General features: G+C 52.1%; 1 protein-coding gene across 39 annotated transcripts in view; it reads left to right on the forward strand.

Annotated features, from left to right (window-relative positions):
- Nucleotides 1-15,767, forward strand: part of ZMYND8 (zinc finger MYND-type containing 8) — a 120,976-nt gene extending 105,209 nt beyond the window's left edge. For 22 of the 39 annotated variants that reach the window (XM_048222199.2, XM_048222209.2, XM_048222197.2 and 19 more), the window contains 6 exons: nucleotides 210-290; nucleotides 2,651-2,729; nucleotides 4,622-4,861; nucleotides 6,757-6,917; nucleotides 7,960-8,026; nucleotides 15,275-15,767. In XM_048222199.2, the coding sequence (XP_048078156.1) occupies nucleotides 210-290; nucleotides 2,651-2,729; nucleotides 4,622-4,861; nucleotides 6,757-6,917; nucleotides 7,960-8,026; nucleotides 15,275-15,414 (768 nt within the window). In that variant the 3' untranslated portion in view covers nucleotides 15,415-15,767. The remainder of the gene's footprint in view (nucleotides 1-209; nucleotides 291-2,650; nucleotides 2,730-4,621; nucleotides 4,862-6,756; nucleotides 6,918-7,959; nucleotides 8,027-15,274) is intronic. The other 17 variants (XM_026503669.4, XM_048222203.2, XM_044385872.3 and 14 more) reach the window with 1 other exon arrangement.
- The last annotated feature ends 2,497 nt before the right edge of the window (nucleotides 15,768-18,264 follow it).

Consider the following 18,264-nt stretch of genomic DNA (forward strand, 5'->3'; position numbering starts at 1 on the left):
GTCATCCTTGGCATCCACCCAGTAGATGCCGTCCCCCCTCCCCCGCCCCTCCGCCACAACCACCACAGATGCCAAATGTCCTGCGAGGGGCAGAGCAGCCCCCTGTTGAGAACTGCTGCTGCTTCATGTGACGTGGATTTTAGATGTCTGTCCCCTCGAAAAGCCTCAGGGAAGCAGTCACCTGAATTGTTTCTGTTTTTATCTTTCAGATGATGGATGCAATAAAAGGAACGATGACAGAGATCTACAATGATCTTTCTAAAAACACTACCGGAAGCACAATAGCCGAGGTCAGAGATGACACATAATTCCTCCCTTGCTAAGAATGTTTTATGGGCTGCTGTAAAATGGTGCCAGGAAGCAGCTTCTCTGGAAGTCCTTCCAGGGTGCCGTGCCCGTTGTGGTTGTTGGGGAGGATACTTCTTCATTTAGCCAGAAGACACACCCTGCTTTGTGTGATCAGAGGACAGCCCACACCGGAGCCTGAGTTCAACCCCTGGTCCGTTCCTTCGGCCCCATGTGTAGTTGTCTCCTGGCTCTCCGTAGCTGTGGACTTTTTTTATCCAAGTGATCCTTGTCCAAGAATTGTGAGAGCCTCCACAGTTATGTGGTGGCTAGGGAATGGAGTGGTTAAGACATTAAATTGTCCGCTTACCAAGTGAACCATTTATAAAAATAGACCTTGAACTCCCTTCCTTGGGCTAATTCACGGTAAGCCAGATGCGAAAGGGTCACCAGGTGAAATGATGAGTGGCAGGATTTCTTCAAGTCATTCAAAATGATGTTGGAGACTGGGAAATTCCACGCAGGCCATTGACCTACGAGGACCTGGCAGGGCTAGGCCCTCAGAAGAGGAGTGAATCTCTGGGAAAGTTTCCTAATAGGCTTTCAACAGAGAATGATGTGAGAGAGGTCCTGAGAGGAATCAGTGAGTCCCCTGAGATATTTTGCTCATGTGATCCTCTTTGTGATTAGGTCAAGGATGTCACAGACAAGGGACAATGTTGGTTTAGAAAAACGCACCCCCCATACTTTCATTGTTTTTTTGTTCGATTTAAGAATTGGCATGTGGTTGGAAATACGGACCCATAATGTCTTGTGTGAAACCTTGGGGTCCAGATGTGTGCCGGAATTTTTCAGAATTTAAAGAGGCAATTTGCACCCCCCCCCCCATTTCTGCTGTGAAACATGCTTCTTTATAGCACGTGGGATAAGTCAGGGTTTCTCAACCTCGGCGCTGCTGACGTTTGTGCCAGGTAATTCTCTGGTATGGGGGCTGCCCCGTCCGTCGTTGGCTGTTCAGCATCCCTGGCTTCTGCTTACTGTTGGCAGTAGCACCCGTCAGGTGAGACAGCCTGGATGTCTTCAGACATTGCAGTGTCCTGGAGGGAGTGGGGAGAGCAAAATCGCCTCCATAGAGAAGTGCTGTGGTCCCCAAACTCTGTGAATAGCCCCATAGCAGGTCAGGTTGAGTTTTATTTTTTCCCCTCTGAATGACTTCCCTGCAACATTAACTACCCCCTCCCCAAAATACCCTTTGCTTTCCAGAGATGTTAGGCTTTGGAATTTCAGGTGAATGACTGTGGATCCTACCTAAAATGTTAGGTAGAGATAAAACAAAGCTGTCTTTGTTTTAGTTTCTTTTTTTCTTTTCTTTTTTTTTTTTTTTTAAAGAATTCATTTATTGATTTGACAGAACACAAGCAAAGGGAGCAGGACGCAGAGGGAGAGGGAGAAGCAGGCTCCCTGCTCAGGCTCAGTCCTAGGACCCTGGGATCATGACCTGAGCCGAAGGCAGACACTTAACTGAGCCCCCCCAGGCGTCCCTAGTTTCATTTTTTTAGACCAAAGTTCTAATCAAACCTTTTATGTTTTAATTTATTATGAAAATCTGGTCAAAAAAAAAAAAAAGAAAATCTGGTCCTTGTTATTCATTCATTCATTCATTCATTCATTCATTCATTCATGTTTAAAGTAAACTCTGCCCATCGTGAGACAACACTGAGATCAAGGGTCACCATGCTTTAGCAACTGAGCCAGCCCCTGTGCCCCCCGCACCCCGTTTTTACAGGGCTTTTGAAGTGGCTTTTCCTGGAGCCAGTATTTCTTGGAAAAGATAGACTGCGTGTATTGTTGACCCTTGAAAAATGGGTTTGAACTCTGCTCATCCATTTTATGTGGATTTTTTCCAGCAGTACTGTCAAATGCATTTTCCCTTCTTGTGATTTTCTTAATATTGTCTTTTCTGGAGCTTACTTAATCCTACGGGTACAGTATCTTATACATAGAATGTATGTGTTCGTCAACTCTTTATGTTTTTGGTAAGGCTTCCTGGTCAAGAGTAGGCTATTAGTTTTTGGGAGTCAAAAGTTATATGTAGATTTTTGACTGCGTGGGGGAGCTGGTACCCCTAGCCCCCCCTCCCCCATGTTGTTCAAGGGCCAGCTGTATTTGGTTTTCAGAAGCAGAATTTCTCTTGGTTTGGGGTAACGCACTGGTGCCTACCTCTCTGGACTGCAGCAGCCGGGCTGCTTTATGCCCTGATCCACCGCGTGCCATTGACTCTTAGAGCTGGGGGTCAGGTTTCGAGCCCTGCTGGTGAATGCCACCCAGACATGCCGTCTGAGAGTCCCACTCCCCCTCGTTACAGATCCGCCGGCTGAGGATTGAGATCGAGAAGCTGCAGTGGCTGCACCAGCAGGAGCTCTCGGAAATGAAGCACAACCTGGGTGAGGCCCAGCCACTCGGTCGGTCCGTCCTCAGGACGGTTGGGTGTGAGCTGCTCTGCAGCTGTGGAGGCAGGTCCGGGGTGTGCACTGAGTCTGAAGTGCGCTTGGGGATGTCCCACTGCCGGGGAGACCACGGAATCCTGGAGCGTGGGACCAGATGTAAGAGCAGGCATAAGTGAGGCACAGACACGTCGAGCAGGTCTGTTGGGAGTCCCACAGCTAGGATTCAGGTCCGGGCACTGTGGCTCCAGACGTTCCTTCCTCCCCGTTGAATATTGGGCATTTCAACAAAGTCTCAAACACCTGTGTGCCCCACACTGCGGAGGAAGCTACTGTGTTGCTCCCTGGTTTGGACTGGGTGCTGTTTTGGGCCCGACAGTCTGTGTCCATGCTGTTAAAAGGCTTTCCCCCCAGAGGTAGAGCGTTTTCCTTCGGACCGTCACGTAGGGTCAGCCTCAGAGTCCGAATGCTGGCAGCTGTCGGGTGTCCAGGTGTGCCCGCCTGCTCGCAGGTGAGGGTGGTGACATCGCACACCGCAAACGCAACCCTTTACGCGGCCACGCGGGGAGGAACCCTCCGCTCCTCCGTAGCGTGTTGCCGTAGAGGAAGTTTAGTTGGATGTTGTGGCTTCTTCCTGTTTCTCTAGTGAAGTCAGAGCATCTATTTTGCAGAATCTCTCCATTTTAAAATAATTGGCTGCATATTTGCAAGACAACATGCAGGTGGGCCAGACCTGGCCGAGGTCTGCAGGCTCTCCCTTGCAGCGTTCTGCCCTCACGTCAACGGGGAGCCCGGGGCGCCGTGAGGGCAGTGCGCTGCAAGGGACAGAGACGCTGTGTCTGGCGGAAGGGCAAGGGGTTGATTTTCTTTCTGGTGTGTTAAAATTTTAATGAATAATTAATTTTGAGAGAGCGAGAGATCGCACATGTGTGAAAGAGCCAGGGTGGGGAAGGAACAGAGGGAGAGGGAGAGCGGAAATCCTAAGCAGATTCCACGCCCAGCACGGAGCCTGACGCAGGGCTCATGACCTGATTTCATGACCTGAGCTGAAATCAAGAGCCAGACGCTTAACCGGCTGAGCCCCCCAGGCGCCCCCATCTTTTCCTGGTGTTTTTAGAGGTGTGTGTGTGCATGCGTGTGTGCATGGTTTAATTTTAGGAAGAGAATTTTAATGATCGAAGGATCCTTTATTTTTCTGTTGGCATGCAGGTTACCCCCAGGTGAACTGTGCATGAACTTATCTGAAGTGAAAGGAGGAAGTGGCATAGACGGCCAGTTTGATAGTCGATCAGCCGTAATGATCAGTCACAGGGCCCTATGTGGTAGATTTAATCTATTGCCCCGAACATGAAATAGAAAGTGTGTCTGAGATCCAGTGTCAGCTCTGCCCTTAGTAGCCATAGTGCCTCAGTTTCCTTACCCGTGAAAGGGATGTTACAGTAGGGTTAGTATGAAGATGAAGGGAATTGATTCGAGGTGCTCAGAACAGCACGTGCGCGCATATGCTGGGTGCTGTGTAAGTATTTGGTTGATAGAAACGCTCACACTGAGGATATTGCTCAAAGTGAGCTTAGCGGAAATTGCTTCGAGGTTTATTTGAGGACTTCCCACAGAATCACGGGGGGCTCTGGTTATCTGCCTGTTGGGCACCTGACCCTCGCCGTCACACACAGGTCAGTGTGATGAATGCTCCCTTGAAGGGTGCAGATACTGGGCGTAGCCCGGCTAGGTTACTCGCCTGGGGGTCGCACAGCCGAGGCACCTCTGAGCCACGATCCGCACTCGTGTCTGTCGGAACCCATACCCGACGTCTTTCTGATCTGGTATGAAAGCCTCCCTGCCCTGGGCCGGGGGACTGGTGATGAAGCAGTGTCCTCTTCTGTCCCCGTCAGAGCTGACCATGGCGGAGATGCGGCAGAGCCTGGAGCAGGAGCGGGACCGGCTCATTGCCGAGGTGAAGAAGCAGCTGGAGCTGGAGAAGCAGCAGGCGGTGGACGAGACCAAGAAGAAGCAGTGGTGTGCCAACTGCAAGAAGGAGGCCATTTTCTACTGCTGTTGGAACACCAGCTATTGTGACTACCCCTGCCAGCAGGCCCACTGGCCCGAGCACATGAAGTCCTGTACCCAGTCAGGTATGGCCGTGCGGGCTGCATCCTGGTCCTGGCCCCAGTGGGGTGGGCGTTCGGCTCCCCCACAGGCCCACCGAGCAGACTGGTGTGGCAAGGTTGGCGTGCCCTGTCCTTGCCAGTCTCGCGCAGACACGTTACTGACCCGTGAGGCCCGGCTGTGTTGCACTTCTGGCCTCTTCTCTGTTACTTGGCTGAGTGTAGTTTCATGTGAGGTGTCGTGGTTCTCAACGGGGTGACTTTGGGCCCCATCCCAAAATGCTGGGAGTGATCGCCCGCAGTTGTGGTTGTCCTAACCGAGGTGGGCGCTACTGACATCCGGAGGGGAGAGGCCAGGGATACCGCCAAGCTCCCTACAGTGCACAAGACTGTCCCGCCCATGACGGCGAACGATCTGGCCCAAAAGGGCCAATTGTACTTAAGTTGAGAAATCCTGCTTCTAAATACCGGACTCCTAGCTTGAAGTAACATGGATTCCCAGTTCTCATGGGAAGGGAAAGGTGTTGGTTTGGAGCTAATCTTTGTCCTCTCTTTCTAGTCGAGAACAAGCAGCCCCCAGGCTGGGTGCCTCTAGCAGAACACACTGTTTAGCTAGAATTTATTAGTAATATTTTAGAAATTAATTTTTACAGTTAGCTTATTTTTCTGTTAGCTTTATATGCTTAGAGTTAAAAGCCTCTTTTCTTTGAGAGCGAGCGCGAGCGGGGAAGGGGTAGAGACAGCGGGAGAGAGAGAATGTTCAGCAGGCTCCGCTCAGCACAGAGCCCAATTCAGGGCTCCGTCTCACGGCCCTGAGATCATGACCCGAGTCGAAATCAAGAGTTGGACGCTTAACTCACTGGGCCACGTAGGTGCCCCCAAAGCCTCTGTTCTAAAGAATTCATTTAATTAAAAATTACATAATTAATAAGGTAGTGTGTCTGTTAGACTGGCAAACTTTTTGAAGGTGATAATGTGAATGATAGGATTGAGACGCACTCCCAAGGCCAAGGGTTGGCAAACATTTTCCGTGAAGGTCCACAGAGTAAAGACTTTTGGGTTTGTGGGCCGTGGGGTGTGTTGCAGCTGCTCCATTGTGCTGATTTGGGGAGAAGGCAGTCCTAGACAATATGTAAGTGGTGTGTGTGGCATTGTGCCAATAAAACTTTATTGACACAGATAAGTGGCGCTAGTATGCCAACTCCTGCTTAGACAGATCTTCTATTATTTCGTTATTTTAAAAAGGCAGCATTGACTCATCCATTGCTGGGTTCTTTAACCTTTAGGGAGATGTCGACTTAATGGCTACTTTTTAAATCTCTTCTTGCAGTGGTTAAATTCTCCTAAGTTTTGGAATGTATCTGATGAGCCTTTTGCTGCTACTCTTACAAGATGGCCAAAGTGTCCTTCAGTTTTCTTTATTCGTGGCATTATGATGCCCGTCTTTCTGAACTTCCTCTCAGGTGTTCTAAGCTTCTGCCATGTCCGGATACTCTCTGCCTGAGACACCGTGGTGTTCTTCATGTGGACGTCCCCACCTTGCTTTAGAAGCAGGCGAGTCCACGGGGCTAAAATAGGTCTAACGTGAGAAGTTATGGAATGAGTAATTCTAGATCCGTGGTGACAGGGGCTCTGCTGACGGGCTTCATCTGTTCCACACCATCATGCTTTCGTCTCCAGAATGACTTCATAAAACTTGAATTAATGAACTGTCAAAAATTCACCTATTTTCACACTGAGTCTGGAATTTCAGCATCTGGAAAACTGGAAAAGCCCCTGAGTGGGGCTGCACAGCAGCTGCCCCTGTTACGGGTGGCGGGTGGGTCATAGTTGCGTGGGGCCTCATGCAGAGTGGGGCTTCCTGCTGTTCTGGAAGCTGCGGCACTCGGCTCACACGCGGCTTCTCTCTTCCTTTCCCCCAGCTACGGCTCCTCAGCAGGAAGCAGATGCCGAGGTGAACACAGAAACACTAAACAAGTCATCGCAGGGGAGCTCTTCCAGCACCCAGGCAGCCCCTACGGAAACAGCCAGCACCTCGAAAGACAAGGAGACGTCAGCAGAGAAGAGCAAGGACAGCGGGTCGGTGAGTAGCCGCTCGCCTTTGGCCAGTGACACCAACACTCTGGGCCACGCGGAGTCTCCACACCTGTCCCCACGCCTGCCACCTCTGCAAGTCCCATGTGGTAGGAGGTTTGCTGCAAGGTGGTCAGGGCAGTCAGACTGCTGCTGGGGGTGACAGTCGTAGCAGAGCTGCTTTTCACCAGTGGGCATGCGGGCCGGGACAGGGACGTGGAGCCCGAGTGGACATTTGTGCGACTTGGCAGCTGCTCTCCGGGGACTCTCAAAGTTTACAACAGTGTTGTCCAGTAGAACCTTCTGTGATGATGGAAATGTTCTGTGTCTGCTCTGCCCAGCGTGGTATCCACTAGCCACATGTGGCTGTTGAGCGCTTGAACCCTGGCTGGTGTGAGCAAAGACTCACACTTCAATTTTAATTTTAATTAATTTAAATATAAATAGTCACATCAAGCTAGTAGCTGCCATATTGGAAAGCAAAGGTTGCACCTCCTAGTTCCCCGTGTGTGGTCGTATGTCACATGGATTGTATGTAAAAGTTATTTTCGGTGGCACATTGACAATGTTTTACATTTGTAGTCATTATGTATTTATTTCAATGTGTATTAGGAAAAGAGTAAGTCCTTATGCCATCCACACCCTTTGATTTCATTGATAATATTGCCTGGTAAGGGGTTCATGTGAAATAAAAGTGAGCTGGATAATCCTTTGAAGTCATATACCTCCTTTTTGGATGTGGGCGGAACTCTGGAGGGTAGGCAGGTCAGTGAAGGAAGTTGAGGAAACAGTGAATGTTCTAGAAGCTAAGGCTGTAGAGTTGAGTAAGGGGCCACCCCATTACTGTGTTCCAGCCTGTCCATTCTGGGAGACCGAGCACAGGCGTAGGGCCACCCCAGCTGACCTGGCCCCCCCTGCCTGCGCACACCAGGCAGAGGGCACAGAGGTGCCTTGGGGGCAGTGATGAGCACCCCCATGGATCCCTAGGCTTCCCTGGGGGGCTACATTGGCCCCCGTGCCTTGTGTCCATCTCTCTCTTTTTGTATTTTTAGACCCTCGACCTTTCTGGCTCCAGGGAGACGCCCTCCTCCATTCTCTTAGGCTCCAACCAAGGCTCTGGTATGTTGCCCCCTGGTGGGTGAACGGTGCTCTCACAATTCCTCACGGGCAGAGGGGAAGCCATTTTCTCAGGGAGAACTTCAAGGGTTTAGGGCAGTGGTTTTCCAAACACTGTGGATCCTTAGGGATCTTTGGGGGTGCCCCGGGCAGGTCATTGGGGGGTGAGGGAGTGGCCGGGCAAGGCAGCTTTCAGGCACCTCTCCAAACTGATCAGTTTTTCCCTGGGTTTTCATTTAATGGGGTTCCACATAAAACTTCATTCAAAAGGAGGGTTCTGTTGCTGACCTGGGGTGGGGTAGAAGGTGTGCGTTAGGTCGAGCAGTCCTTTTGCCCTCAGGGAAATGACCACAGTGAGCGAAAACCATCTGGAACTCTATTTCTGACATCCCAACGCCCGCATTTCGTGGGCAAGGGCACGTGAGACTTTAGAGAATAGAAAATTTTTAGGTGGGTGATCTTTCTGTAAAAATCTTTCCTCTTGAGGAATAACCTGGTAGGCCATTTTGGGGTATTTTCTGGGACTACGTTTTTAGTTTTTCTCTTTTTTGGGGTATGAGCTGTCCTCCATTCTAGCCTGAAGGGTCATTTTCCTGCCCCCTCCTAAACCAATTTTGGGTGATTCCAGAGGGTTCACAGAAGGTGCCCCATTGAGGACAGTTTGCTTAATTCAGGGTCCCTTAGCTCCAGGATCTTTGTTTCTGCTGAATGATTCTCTTTAGCTGAAAACCAGACATGGTCCTTCCCTTCCATGTACTCAGGGCATGGAGGAGGAAGTGAGGTCCGTTGTGAGCACCCGTAGCTGGGGAGGGTTTCTCGGAGGGCCTGGGGAGTGGGGTTCAGATTGAGGGAAGGGGGTAAGAGGGAGTGGCTTGAGCCGACTTAAGGGAGAAGGTGAACCTGGGATTAAATACGATCGAACTGCCTGTTGAAAAAGTCGTTCCCCACTCCCTTCCCTCCAGTCCTCTGACTGAACCCCCAAGAACAGTTCAGTTTAGTGCTAAGAAGCCTTTCGCACCTGATATTTTCTGGTTTCTCCTTTTAACGAAGAGCAGACTTGGTATCTATCTAGAAGTTCATAGTACAATTTGGTTTTCATTATGTTTATTTGTAGAGTTGCCCTCTGTCTGTGGCAAGTATTGTCGATTTTCTGTCAGTGATGCAGGTAGTGATTTTAAATTTCTGTTTTGTTTTTTTTTTTTTTTTTTTTAGTGTAAAGTGAGCTTAGACTAAGAACGTGGAATAAGCCGTCTGTTAGGACTGTGGCTGTGTTGGAATTGTGAAGGTGGTGTGAGAAAGGCCAGGGTGGGGGAGCGGCGCTAAGGATGGGGGGGCACTGTTCAAGTTTTGGGGCAGGGAAGCGGGCTCAGCGCAGCCCTGGGGACACTGACTGCTCAGTCTGGTGCAGCGAGGACGACTGCACGCAGGAACTTGGTTGGGGCACACGTCCTATCGCACATCTGAGGTGATGAGGGCTTACCCAGCCCAGGGGCTGGCCGACTTTCTGTAAAAGGTCAGAGAGTGACTGTTTTAGGCGTTGCGGGCCCTGCGGTCTGTGTCACAGCTGTTGAGCTCTGCCCTCGTAGGATGAAGCACGTGGATAATATGTTCGGTTCGTGAGTTGCGCACGAGTGTGGCTGTGCTCCAAGGACAATCTGTAGTAGAAAATTCAGGCACCAGGGTGGATTGGGCCCCTGGGCCCATTGTTGGCAGACCCCTGACCTGAAGCACACGGGTGTCCCAAGTGGGTGGAAAGGATGGTTCACATTGGAGAGAGGAGGCCAGGAGCCCCCGAAGGTGCTGGTGACTTGGTACTGCGTGGGTTGGGGGCAGACAATAACCCCTGAGGAGTCTGGGGACGGGACAGGGGAGGGGGAGAGAGGGCAGGATCCTGCATTCTGCTTGAGTTCTTGGTGGGTGCACGGCACTAGGCCGTTTGCAAGTCATCGGAGGTGCATCAGAACTTGTCGGGTGTCTCTGGGGCCAGGTCCTGGCTAGGGCTGGGGATGTAGGGGTGAAGAAGGCAGCCAGCGCCCATCTTCCTAGAGCTTCAGGGGAAGTCAGAAGAGCGCTTAATCGATGCTCACGGAAGAGCGTGAAGCAGTTGGGCTTCTTCTCGCATTTATTCCCAGCTTCTGTGAGAGAAGTGACTGTTTCCATTATGCAGATGAGGATGTCGAGGCCATGAGAAGTCAGGTCACATGCACAAGTAACTGTGAGTGAGCAAGTGTCAGAGCCAGGACTTGAGTCCCGATTTCTCAGACTCAGACGTGCTCTCACCCACGGCGCTGGGAATACTTAGGTTGACCCGTATGAAATTGTAAGTCAAAAATAGTTGAATGTCGGCAGTTTTGTATGGCTCAACTAAGAAGGCACTGATGCCTGGGGAAAGTCAGGGCTGTGGGTGTGGCCTCTCCCTTCCACCCCTGCTTCCAGACCTACTAACTCTTTGCTTTCTTCACTGCCGTCCCACTGCCTTCCTCCTTCCCCAGCTTCGATCCCATGGCTCATTTCAGCAGCACCCTTGCTCATGTAACCCAGCCTCCCGTGCCTCCTGGTCTTCCCGGTATGTCCGTTCGGCAGAACGCCATCTTGGACAAACCCCAGCCGTCTGTCCTTTACTCGCCTGCACCTGAGCGTTAGTGCTCAGCCGAGAAGGTCGTGCAGGGGGACACGCTCGTTCTACCACGCACACACGCACATCTTGACCACGAGCCTCAGAAGCAGGCGTTGCCATTTGCCTGTTGATCTGACCTGATCGTCGCATGGCAGCCTGTTCCCACTCTCCACAAGGGCAGCTTCCAGAGTTCTCTGCTCTGTTTCAGACCTCCCCCCCCCCTCCACCGTCACTGACAGCACGTGGCCTCGCCTGTTCCTCAGAGGTGCACAGCCAGGCGCTGCTCCCCTCCCTTCTAGCCCCTCGGCCTTGAAACCTTCCTTCAGCTGTGCTTGCCTTGCCCTCCCTGTCCTGTTGGAGACACAGGTCTTACTTTCAGTTGCTTCCTTCCCATGGCAGTTAGCTGTCTGTCTGTCTGTCTATCTATCTTTAAAGATTTATTTATTTGAGAGAGAGAGAGAGAGAGATCACATGAGTTAGGGGGAGGGGCAAAGGGAGAGGGAGAGAGAGAATCCCCAAGCCGACTCCCTATTGAGCACGGAGCCCGACGTGGAGCTCGATCTCGCGACCCTAAGATCATGACCTGAGCTGAAATTGAGTCGGACGCCTCACTGACTGAGCCACCCAGGCGCCCCCTTCCTGTGGCATTTAAACATCCTCCTGTACTTCCAGGTTCCTTGCTTGACACCCTGCACCTCCCCCTAGAGCAGTGCTGCCCCCAGAACATTCTGCAGCAACGGCGTTCTCCGCCTGCACCGTTCCCTATGGCAGCCGCTTGCACGCCTGGCTGCCGGCCCCTCGAGCTGTGGCTGATGAGACTGAGGGACAGAAGTTAGTGTGTTCCTCTACTTTATTTAAATAGCATCGTGTGGCCAGTGGCTGCATACTGGACTGTCTCCTCCCGGCCCAGCTAGATGTCTGTCGAAAGTTGTTCCGTCCCGTCTCTCTCGCTTTCTCACATGCTCCTGCGTTCACGCTGTGTGGTCTGTCGCGGTGCGGTCACCATTGAGCTCTGAGCCATGAATGACTGGAGACGTCTTAAATTCTAAACTGCGTTTTGAGACCTTGTCTCACAAAGACGGGATTGGTCAGAGTCCCAGGATCGCCCCAGCAGAAGGGACCGTCTTGGCGAGTCCTGGCTAAAGAAAGAGGTGCACCCGGGGCTTCTCTTGGGAGGTGTCCATACTTTTAGGACCTGGGACGAGGCTGGAGGGGAGGCATGTTAGCAAAGGGGGGGGAGCACCCCGGAGCTCAGTGTCAGAGGCTGGAGGAAGAAGAGTATTTTCAGGCAGTGTTGCCACGACATCCTGGAGCGGGAGCGGGCGGGACACGAGCGGGAGGTGCCTGGAGGCCTGGTCAGGACAACAGACTTGCGTCTTATCATTTTCCTCTGTTTGTCACAAAATGGTTTGTGCTGGTGGTTGTGCGAAAGCAGAAAGACTGGCTTGTTTGCTGCCCCTTTGAATTCCTCGTACGTTGCATGTAACTTCTGCTGGCTCTTGGCATTGGCGGCTGTGCAGGTGGGATCTCGGGGAGGGAAGTGGGCTCTGCAACCCTGGGGGCTCCTGAGCTCAGAGTGCCTCCCGGCCACCGGGCAGGTGAGGACAAGAGGCAGTCGGAGGGGAGAAAGCCCTAGAGGGGGGATGCCCTTCCTTGCTGCTTGCTTGTCTTTTAACTGAGATTTTAGAGGAAAACACGCATACAGTTAGAGAAAATAAAATCGTACAGAGAAGGACCGTTCTAGGCCCGGTCCCCACTGATGTATCTGGTACTTACTTCCTTACGTACAAATAACGTATTTCCCTGTCCTTCTGTTTCTGGACGTTAGTTTTCAATATTGCTTGTTGGTTTCCGGGTTTAGAAGATGAGAGTTGGGCTCCTCGATGACCTCTCTCCTTCCCCTCCTCCCTGATGACCTATGTCACCGTTGACGTGCCCTAGGGATTCCCTGGGTCAGATGCAATGCGCACTCTTTGGTTCTGGTTCTGTCAGCTGGAGAAGGCGTCCCCTCTCTTGGCGGTCCCCCTCCCCTGTCACCCCTCCTCCTCCGGCCCTGTCCAGCCCGCCCTCTGCTCTGCTGTGACCTCCTGTCCTCAAGGCTGAGTCCCTAAACGCAGTACGGTCTTCTCGCTGGTGTCTGGCGGCTGAGCCGGAGACTTCGAGGCCGGTTCCCGCCGTCCTGAGCTTGCCTTTTGTTGCCAAGGCGCTTGGGCTGCCGGGATTATATGTCCATTGGGGCACAGCTGTACCTTCTCCTGGAGTTACTGTTTTGTCCTTTTGTCCTACCTTCCATTATTTCCACACCAAACTCTTCACCGTACCCCTTATGTCATTGAAAGCCCTTCCCTGTCACTAATTTTTGACCCTTTGGTTTCAGATGTTATTTGTTGGGGTCCCGTCATCGTGGAGGAGGATGTTGGCCCCTCCAAACCTCCTCTGTAGCCCCTTGCCCAGTCCTGACGACGGTGCCTTCCTCGTCGTCCCCACCGGGCCCGTCCTCAGGCAGCCTTGGTGGTAGAGGAGTTACGATAGGCCCTCCATAATCCGGGTCCCTTGGGTGCTGCTCTGTGCCTTAGTGTGGTTCTGGCCCCCCGCTTCTCTGGTTGAATTCGGCTGCCGGCAGAGCTAGTGGTTCTGAGAATTGTGCTTTCAACATGCTGTAGAATTCGTGGCTCCCAGAGTTGCTTTTATGTCCTTGTGGACCTTATCCCCCAGTCATCACGCCGCGCTGCGGCCAGTGGCCCTGCCCACAGTTTCACACGCACAGTAAAAAAGCGCTAGGCCCCTGTGAATGCCTCTGGTTGGAGAAGGGCGAGGTGGATAAAAGAGCTCACGGTTCTGAGAACGGCAGGCGGCCTGTCGACGAGCACAAGTAGCAGGTGCTTGGGTTGTGGCCCCCCGGGCTCCCTGATGGACTCCGAGGCTACCTGGGCCAGCTCTTCGGTTCCCGGCAGGTGCGGCCAGCAGCCTGCCGATGCCCCAAGCGCCACTGCCCGGCAGCCCGCGCCCCAGCTACCCAGCCCACAAGGGGAAGTAGGACCCCGTGTCCCCAAAGCTGCCAGGAATCGTTCCGGGCCTGCAGACAGCATGTACGTGCGTGCGTTTCTCTTTGTGGGCGTGTCTTTTGTTTTCTGATTGATGGGTCTTGCTTTGCCTTTTTGCGAGTCTTAGCTGTGCCTCGCATGGCCGTTGAAAACCGCAGTAGGGAACGAGAACTTCTGGAAGGGATGACCCTTGTTTTTCAGAAAGGGTCCTAGGGTAATACCCATTCTCCCCTGCAGTGATTGGCCGTAACAGCCAGTGCCGTGGGTCCCGTTAGCTGAGGAGCTGGGTCCTGCAGAGACACGTGGCTGGCCGGCCTTCACCTGACTACCGTGTTGTGGGATTTTCTCGTGTTGGATGACGACCAGCTGCATCAGTCCCCCGAGACCTTCCTGAAGAACCTCTCGTGCAGGTTTCACGAATAGGGAAGGAGGAGTCAGAGCAGGTGGATTCAGGACTCTTGGGAAGACTAGCCTTTGACCCCAGTTCTCTCTGCCTGAATACCGCCCCCCCTTGGTGACTGATGTAGATGGTTAAAAAGAAGTCTCTCCTGGGTGAACACATTACTTCGGAGATTTTTATCTTTCTCTTCATTACGTATCTTCCAAAACCCAAACATAGGACTAAACACATGCATTCCTTGTTACCAGGTGGTGAGAAACACACCCCGGCTCTGATCGGGTCCCTTCCTCACTCATCCTCGTTCTGTCTCTGGGCTTGACAGTTGGCTTCTTTGAATTAAATATTAGCATCACATCTCAAGAGATTTAAAAACAAAGTTCCGTTCCAGCCCTCTGAACTTGGCAGACAATCCAGGGTGTGATAGGGTCTCGGCGGTGCCCTGATGGGTCTCTCACCGTCAGCCACGCCTGCCTGAGCTGAGCTGTGCGGCGGCTTACAGACCCCTCGTTTTGCTCCTCCTTCAACTTCCTCCTGGCTTCCTCTGGCCACTGTGGTACACACGTCCTCGAAGCCATCCTCGGTCTTACCTCTGGCTCTGTGTCCTTCCGTGACCAGCCTGTCCTTGCTGGGAGTCCGTGGGTCTGTTTTTAGCTGGACTTAACCATTCTGGCCCTTGCTACTTCTCTTTGGTGATCCTCTCCATCAGGTGGTTTCGTTATATAGTCTGTTTTTCAGTTTTTCTGTAAATCGACTAAAGAAACTCCATAATAGAAGTAAATCGAATGCCAGATTTCGGTGCCTCTTTCCAGCAGCCGAGCTTGGACGCAGAAGCGTCCGAGGGGTGCTTGGTGTTGACCCGCCGTGTAATACGGGTGCACGGTTCCAGGTACCGCGTAAGAACTGCCCGCCTTGGCACGTCCGTACCTTCCTCACCAGTCTTGATTCTCCACAACGTGACCACCTACTGTTCTTGTAATCAGCCGTTGAACCCTAAAACAATAAGTCGTCTGCCTTTGCACTCTGGTGACCCCCCCACGGAGGGCAGCGGGCGGCGGCCCTGGGCGGCTGCCCAGGGGAGAGGGCAGAGCGGCGGCCCGCAGGGGAGGCGCCAGCCCGGTGGCCGGGCACTTGGGCCTCGGTGGAGCTGGCGGGAACGCTCAACATCCCCCTCTGTTGCTTTTCTTCTGCAGACCATTCCCGGAGCAGTAAGTCTGGTTGCTGGAGCGGCGGTGACGAGAAGCGAGGACCCGCTCGCTCCGAACACAACGCCGGCCCCAGTTCGAAGAGCCTCCTCCCGAAAGAGTCTCGGCTGGACACCTTCTGGGACTAGGGACAAGTCACGACACAAGCCACCCACGCCGTGGAGGAAAAAAAAACCAGACACCAGGGCAATAGGAAGCAGCAAAGAAACGTGAGACGGGAGAGCAGCCACCTTGAGACTGGAGAGCGCCAGGCACGCGGACTTGGCCTCTGCCCTCGGCTCAGAGGGCAGCCACACTACATGGCGTCCGGCGTTAGCATCGACTGAGGACCGCTGGGCCCACGCGAAACCTATGCTTTAGGTGTAAATAATGTACAATTTGTGGATGTCCTTGAACCTAGAGTCCCTTGCCCTTTTTATATTTGTATTGACTTTAACTTATAAAAAAAGAGAAAAAGAAAAACAATTAAAAAAAAAATAAACCCAACAAAGAAAAGAATGTTTAGACGTTGGAGCAGGGACGGTTAGTCAGCCCCTCTGTCACCGCGGCGTGGAGCCCGGGCTCTGGGGTCGCTGTGGCGCGCAGATCCTCGTCCGTGGCCCCCGCGGGGGGGATGCGAGCCGTGGCGTTCAGGCGTCCGTACGCAGCGCATCAGGACCGGGAGTCCGGCAGACGCTGTGCTGTCGTGGGCACCTCCCATCGAGCCGTCGGCCCCTTTCAGCTACTACGTTCCTATGTTACAGAATGCGAGCTCTCTGGACCGGAAGGACACCTGGAGAAGCCAGTTTCTTTTGTGTGGTTTCAGTGACGACTACTCCTAAAAGGGAAGAAACAAGGTCCTTGTTTACAGAAGACGGAAACCAGCCCCGCTCAGCTCCTCCGCGGGAGAGGACGGAGAATGCGTGAAGGGTCATAAGCTCTGAAACAAAGAGAAGTCTTCGCTTTGCTTTGTGATTCCTTTTTAAACACACTCACACATACTTGGTAAGCGATGCCTGCTTCGTGGAAGCGAGCCCTCAAAGGCAAGATGCACGCAGAGGACATTTGAGTCTGGGGTGAAGCATGTATGTATTATTTATACGATGGAATTTTACGTTTTTATGTAAGCATGAAACAAAGGCAGTGTGAGAGAAAGCCAGACACCAGCCGTGCTGTTACACTACGCATACCGTAGTACCATTTTGTATGTTGTGTAAAACAAAAAGCATTGAACAAAGCAAAAGGTGATGTATGTATATGAGAAAATTAATTGTACGATATCATTCCAGTACATTCTGTTGTACATTTTAGTCCTGTTTCCTTTCTCTTCGTTGTTGATAAGAGGATGCGAACTGTGTACAGTTTCCAGCTAGTTACCCATATTAGAGAAGAACTACACAGAGAGTATTAGAAGAAAAAGAGAGAAAGAACATTTGTGAATTGCAGTTGTCAAAAAAAAAAAAATAGCCTAGCTGGCCTTATTTGTGAAGCATAATTGCTTTTAGCATATGGAAGTATTTTTTCACATTTTCTTTGTATAAAATTTGTATTAAACTTAAATATCTTTTTTGATGATGGTGTTTCTTTGTGACTGAGCCATTGGACTCGCACCGTATGCTCTTTTGGGTTCCGCCCCTCCCCCGCCCCCGGTTTTTTCAGATTCTTCACCTTTTTTTAATTAAACTGTTTTTGGAAAAATGGCTTGGTCGTCCTCAAATTTGCAGTTTTCCATTGGGTCGGGATGGCCGTGTCCGGTCTGCATGACCCAGCACAGGAGGTCAAGGACATCTCCACAGGTGGTGGGCACATGATAAATAGGGGCCCCCAGTGGGCGCTTTTCCTGGGAAGTCCGGTTCCTTGGAATTTATTGACAGGGCCATGCCAACGAGAAGGGAAATCCTGGTCGGTCTTTGCAAGACAGTAAGAGGGGAGGGGACAGTCTTCCTGTGGCTAGGGTGGGGACCTGCGCTTACGAGAGTGGCGTGGGCAGCGTGAGACCTCAGCGTGGCTCGGGTGTACCCTGGTCATCAACATATTTTGATTTTTTTCCAACCATTTAAAAATGTAAACACTATGCTCAGCTCATGGGCCGTACAAAAGCAGGGGATGGGCTGGATTTGGCTCACAGGCCATGTGGTGACCACTGCTGGGAAAGGACCAAATGGGGATGATTTTTTTAAATCTTTCTTTTTTTTTTTGGTGCTGAAATGAACGATCTGAAAATGGGGATATTTTAAAATAAGACCAAGGGGTGAAGGTGGCTACTGTCACTGGGACTGTGCTGGGGCTTCTCTCAGGAGGTGGTGTTTGACCTGAGACCTGAATGAAGAGCTGGCTGTGGGGCCATGAAGTGGGTGAGCATCCTAGACCGGGACCAGCAGGTACAAAGGCCCTGGGGCATTCACTGTGAGTTCGACAAGCTTGATGAGCTGCAGCGTGGCTGGTGTGGCTGAGAGGAGTGGAAGTGGAGAGGGCACCGGATATCACAGAGTCCGTGGTCCCCGGCATTCACACGGTGGCTGTGGGCTCCCTAATGTGAGCTGCCAGGGGCTCTTGTTGAAACAGGCCCAAAGAAGTAACTAGCTCAAGGCCAGGGAGCTGGTGAAAGATTCTGACAGGACTGCTAGTGAATGCTTTTTCCAGTAGAATGGGGTACTGTCATTTTTCGAGTTAAAATTTTTTTCAGCTTCCTTTCACTGGGCGTATATGTACACCTTACCTTCTCATTTGAAGACCACAGAGGGGAGGTGGACACAGCCCCACTTGAGGGGATGAGGCTGAGGCTGTGAGCAGGACTGCAGTATCGCCCCCCCGGGTTTTCCAGCTCCAGCAAGCCAGTCCCTGTCTGGCCCCAGGGCTCTTGCACTGGCTGTGCCCTTGGCCTGGCACACCCTTCTGTGGCTGGCATCTTACTCGGATTGTCTTTCAGGTGTCACCTCTGAAGCAGACACTCCCCTCCCGCCATTGTCCTCTGTCGCAGCCTCTTACTAGTTTACACA

This window comes from Ursus arctos, unplaced genomic scaffold, assembly GCF_023065955.2.
Source record: "Ursus arctos isolate Adak ecotype North America unplaced genomic scaffold, UrsArc2.0 scaffold_16, whole genome shotgun sequence".
In the NCBI taxonomy this organism is placed as follows: domain Eukaryota; kingdom Metazoa; phylum Chordata; class Mammalia; order Carnivora; family Ursidae; genus Ursus; species Ursus arctos.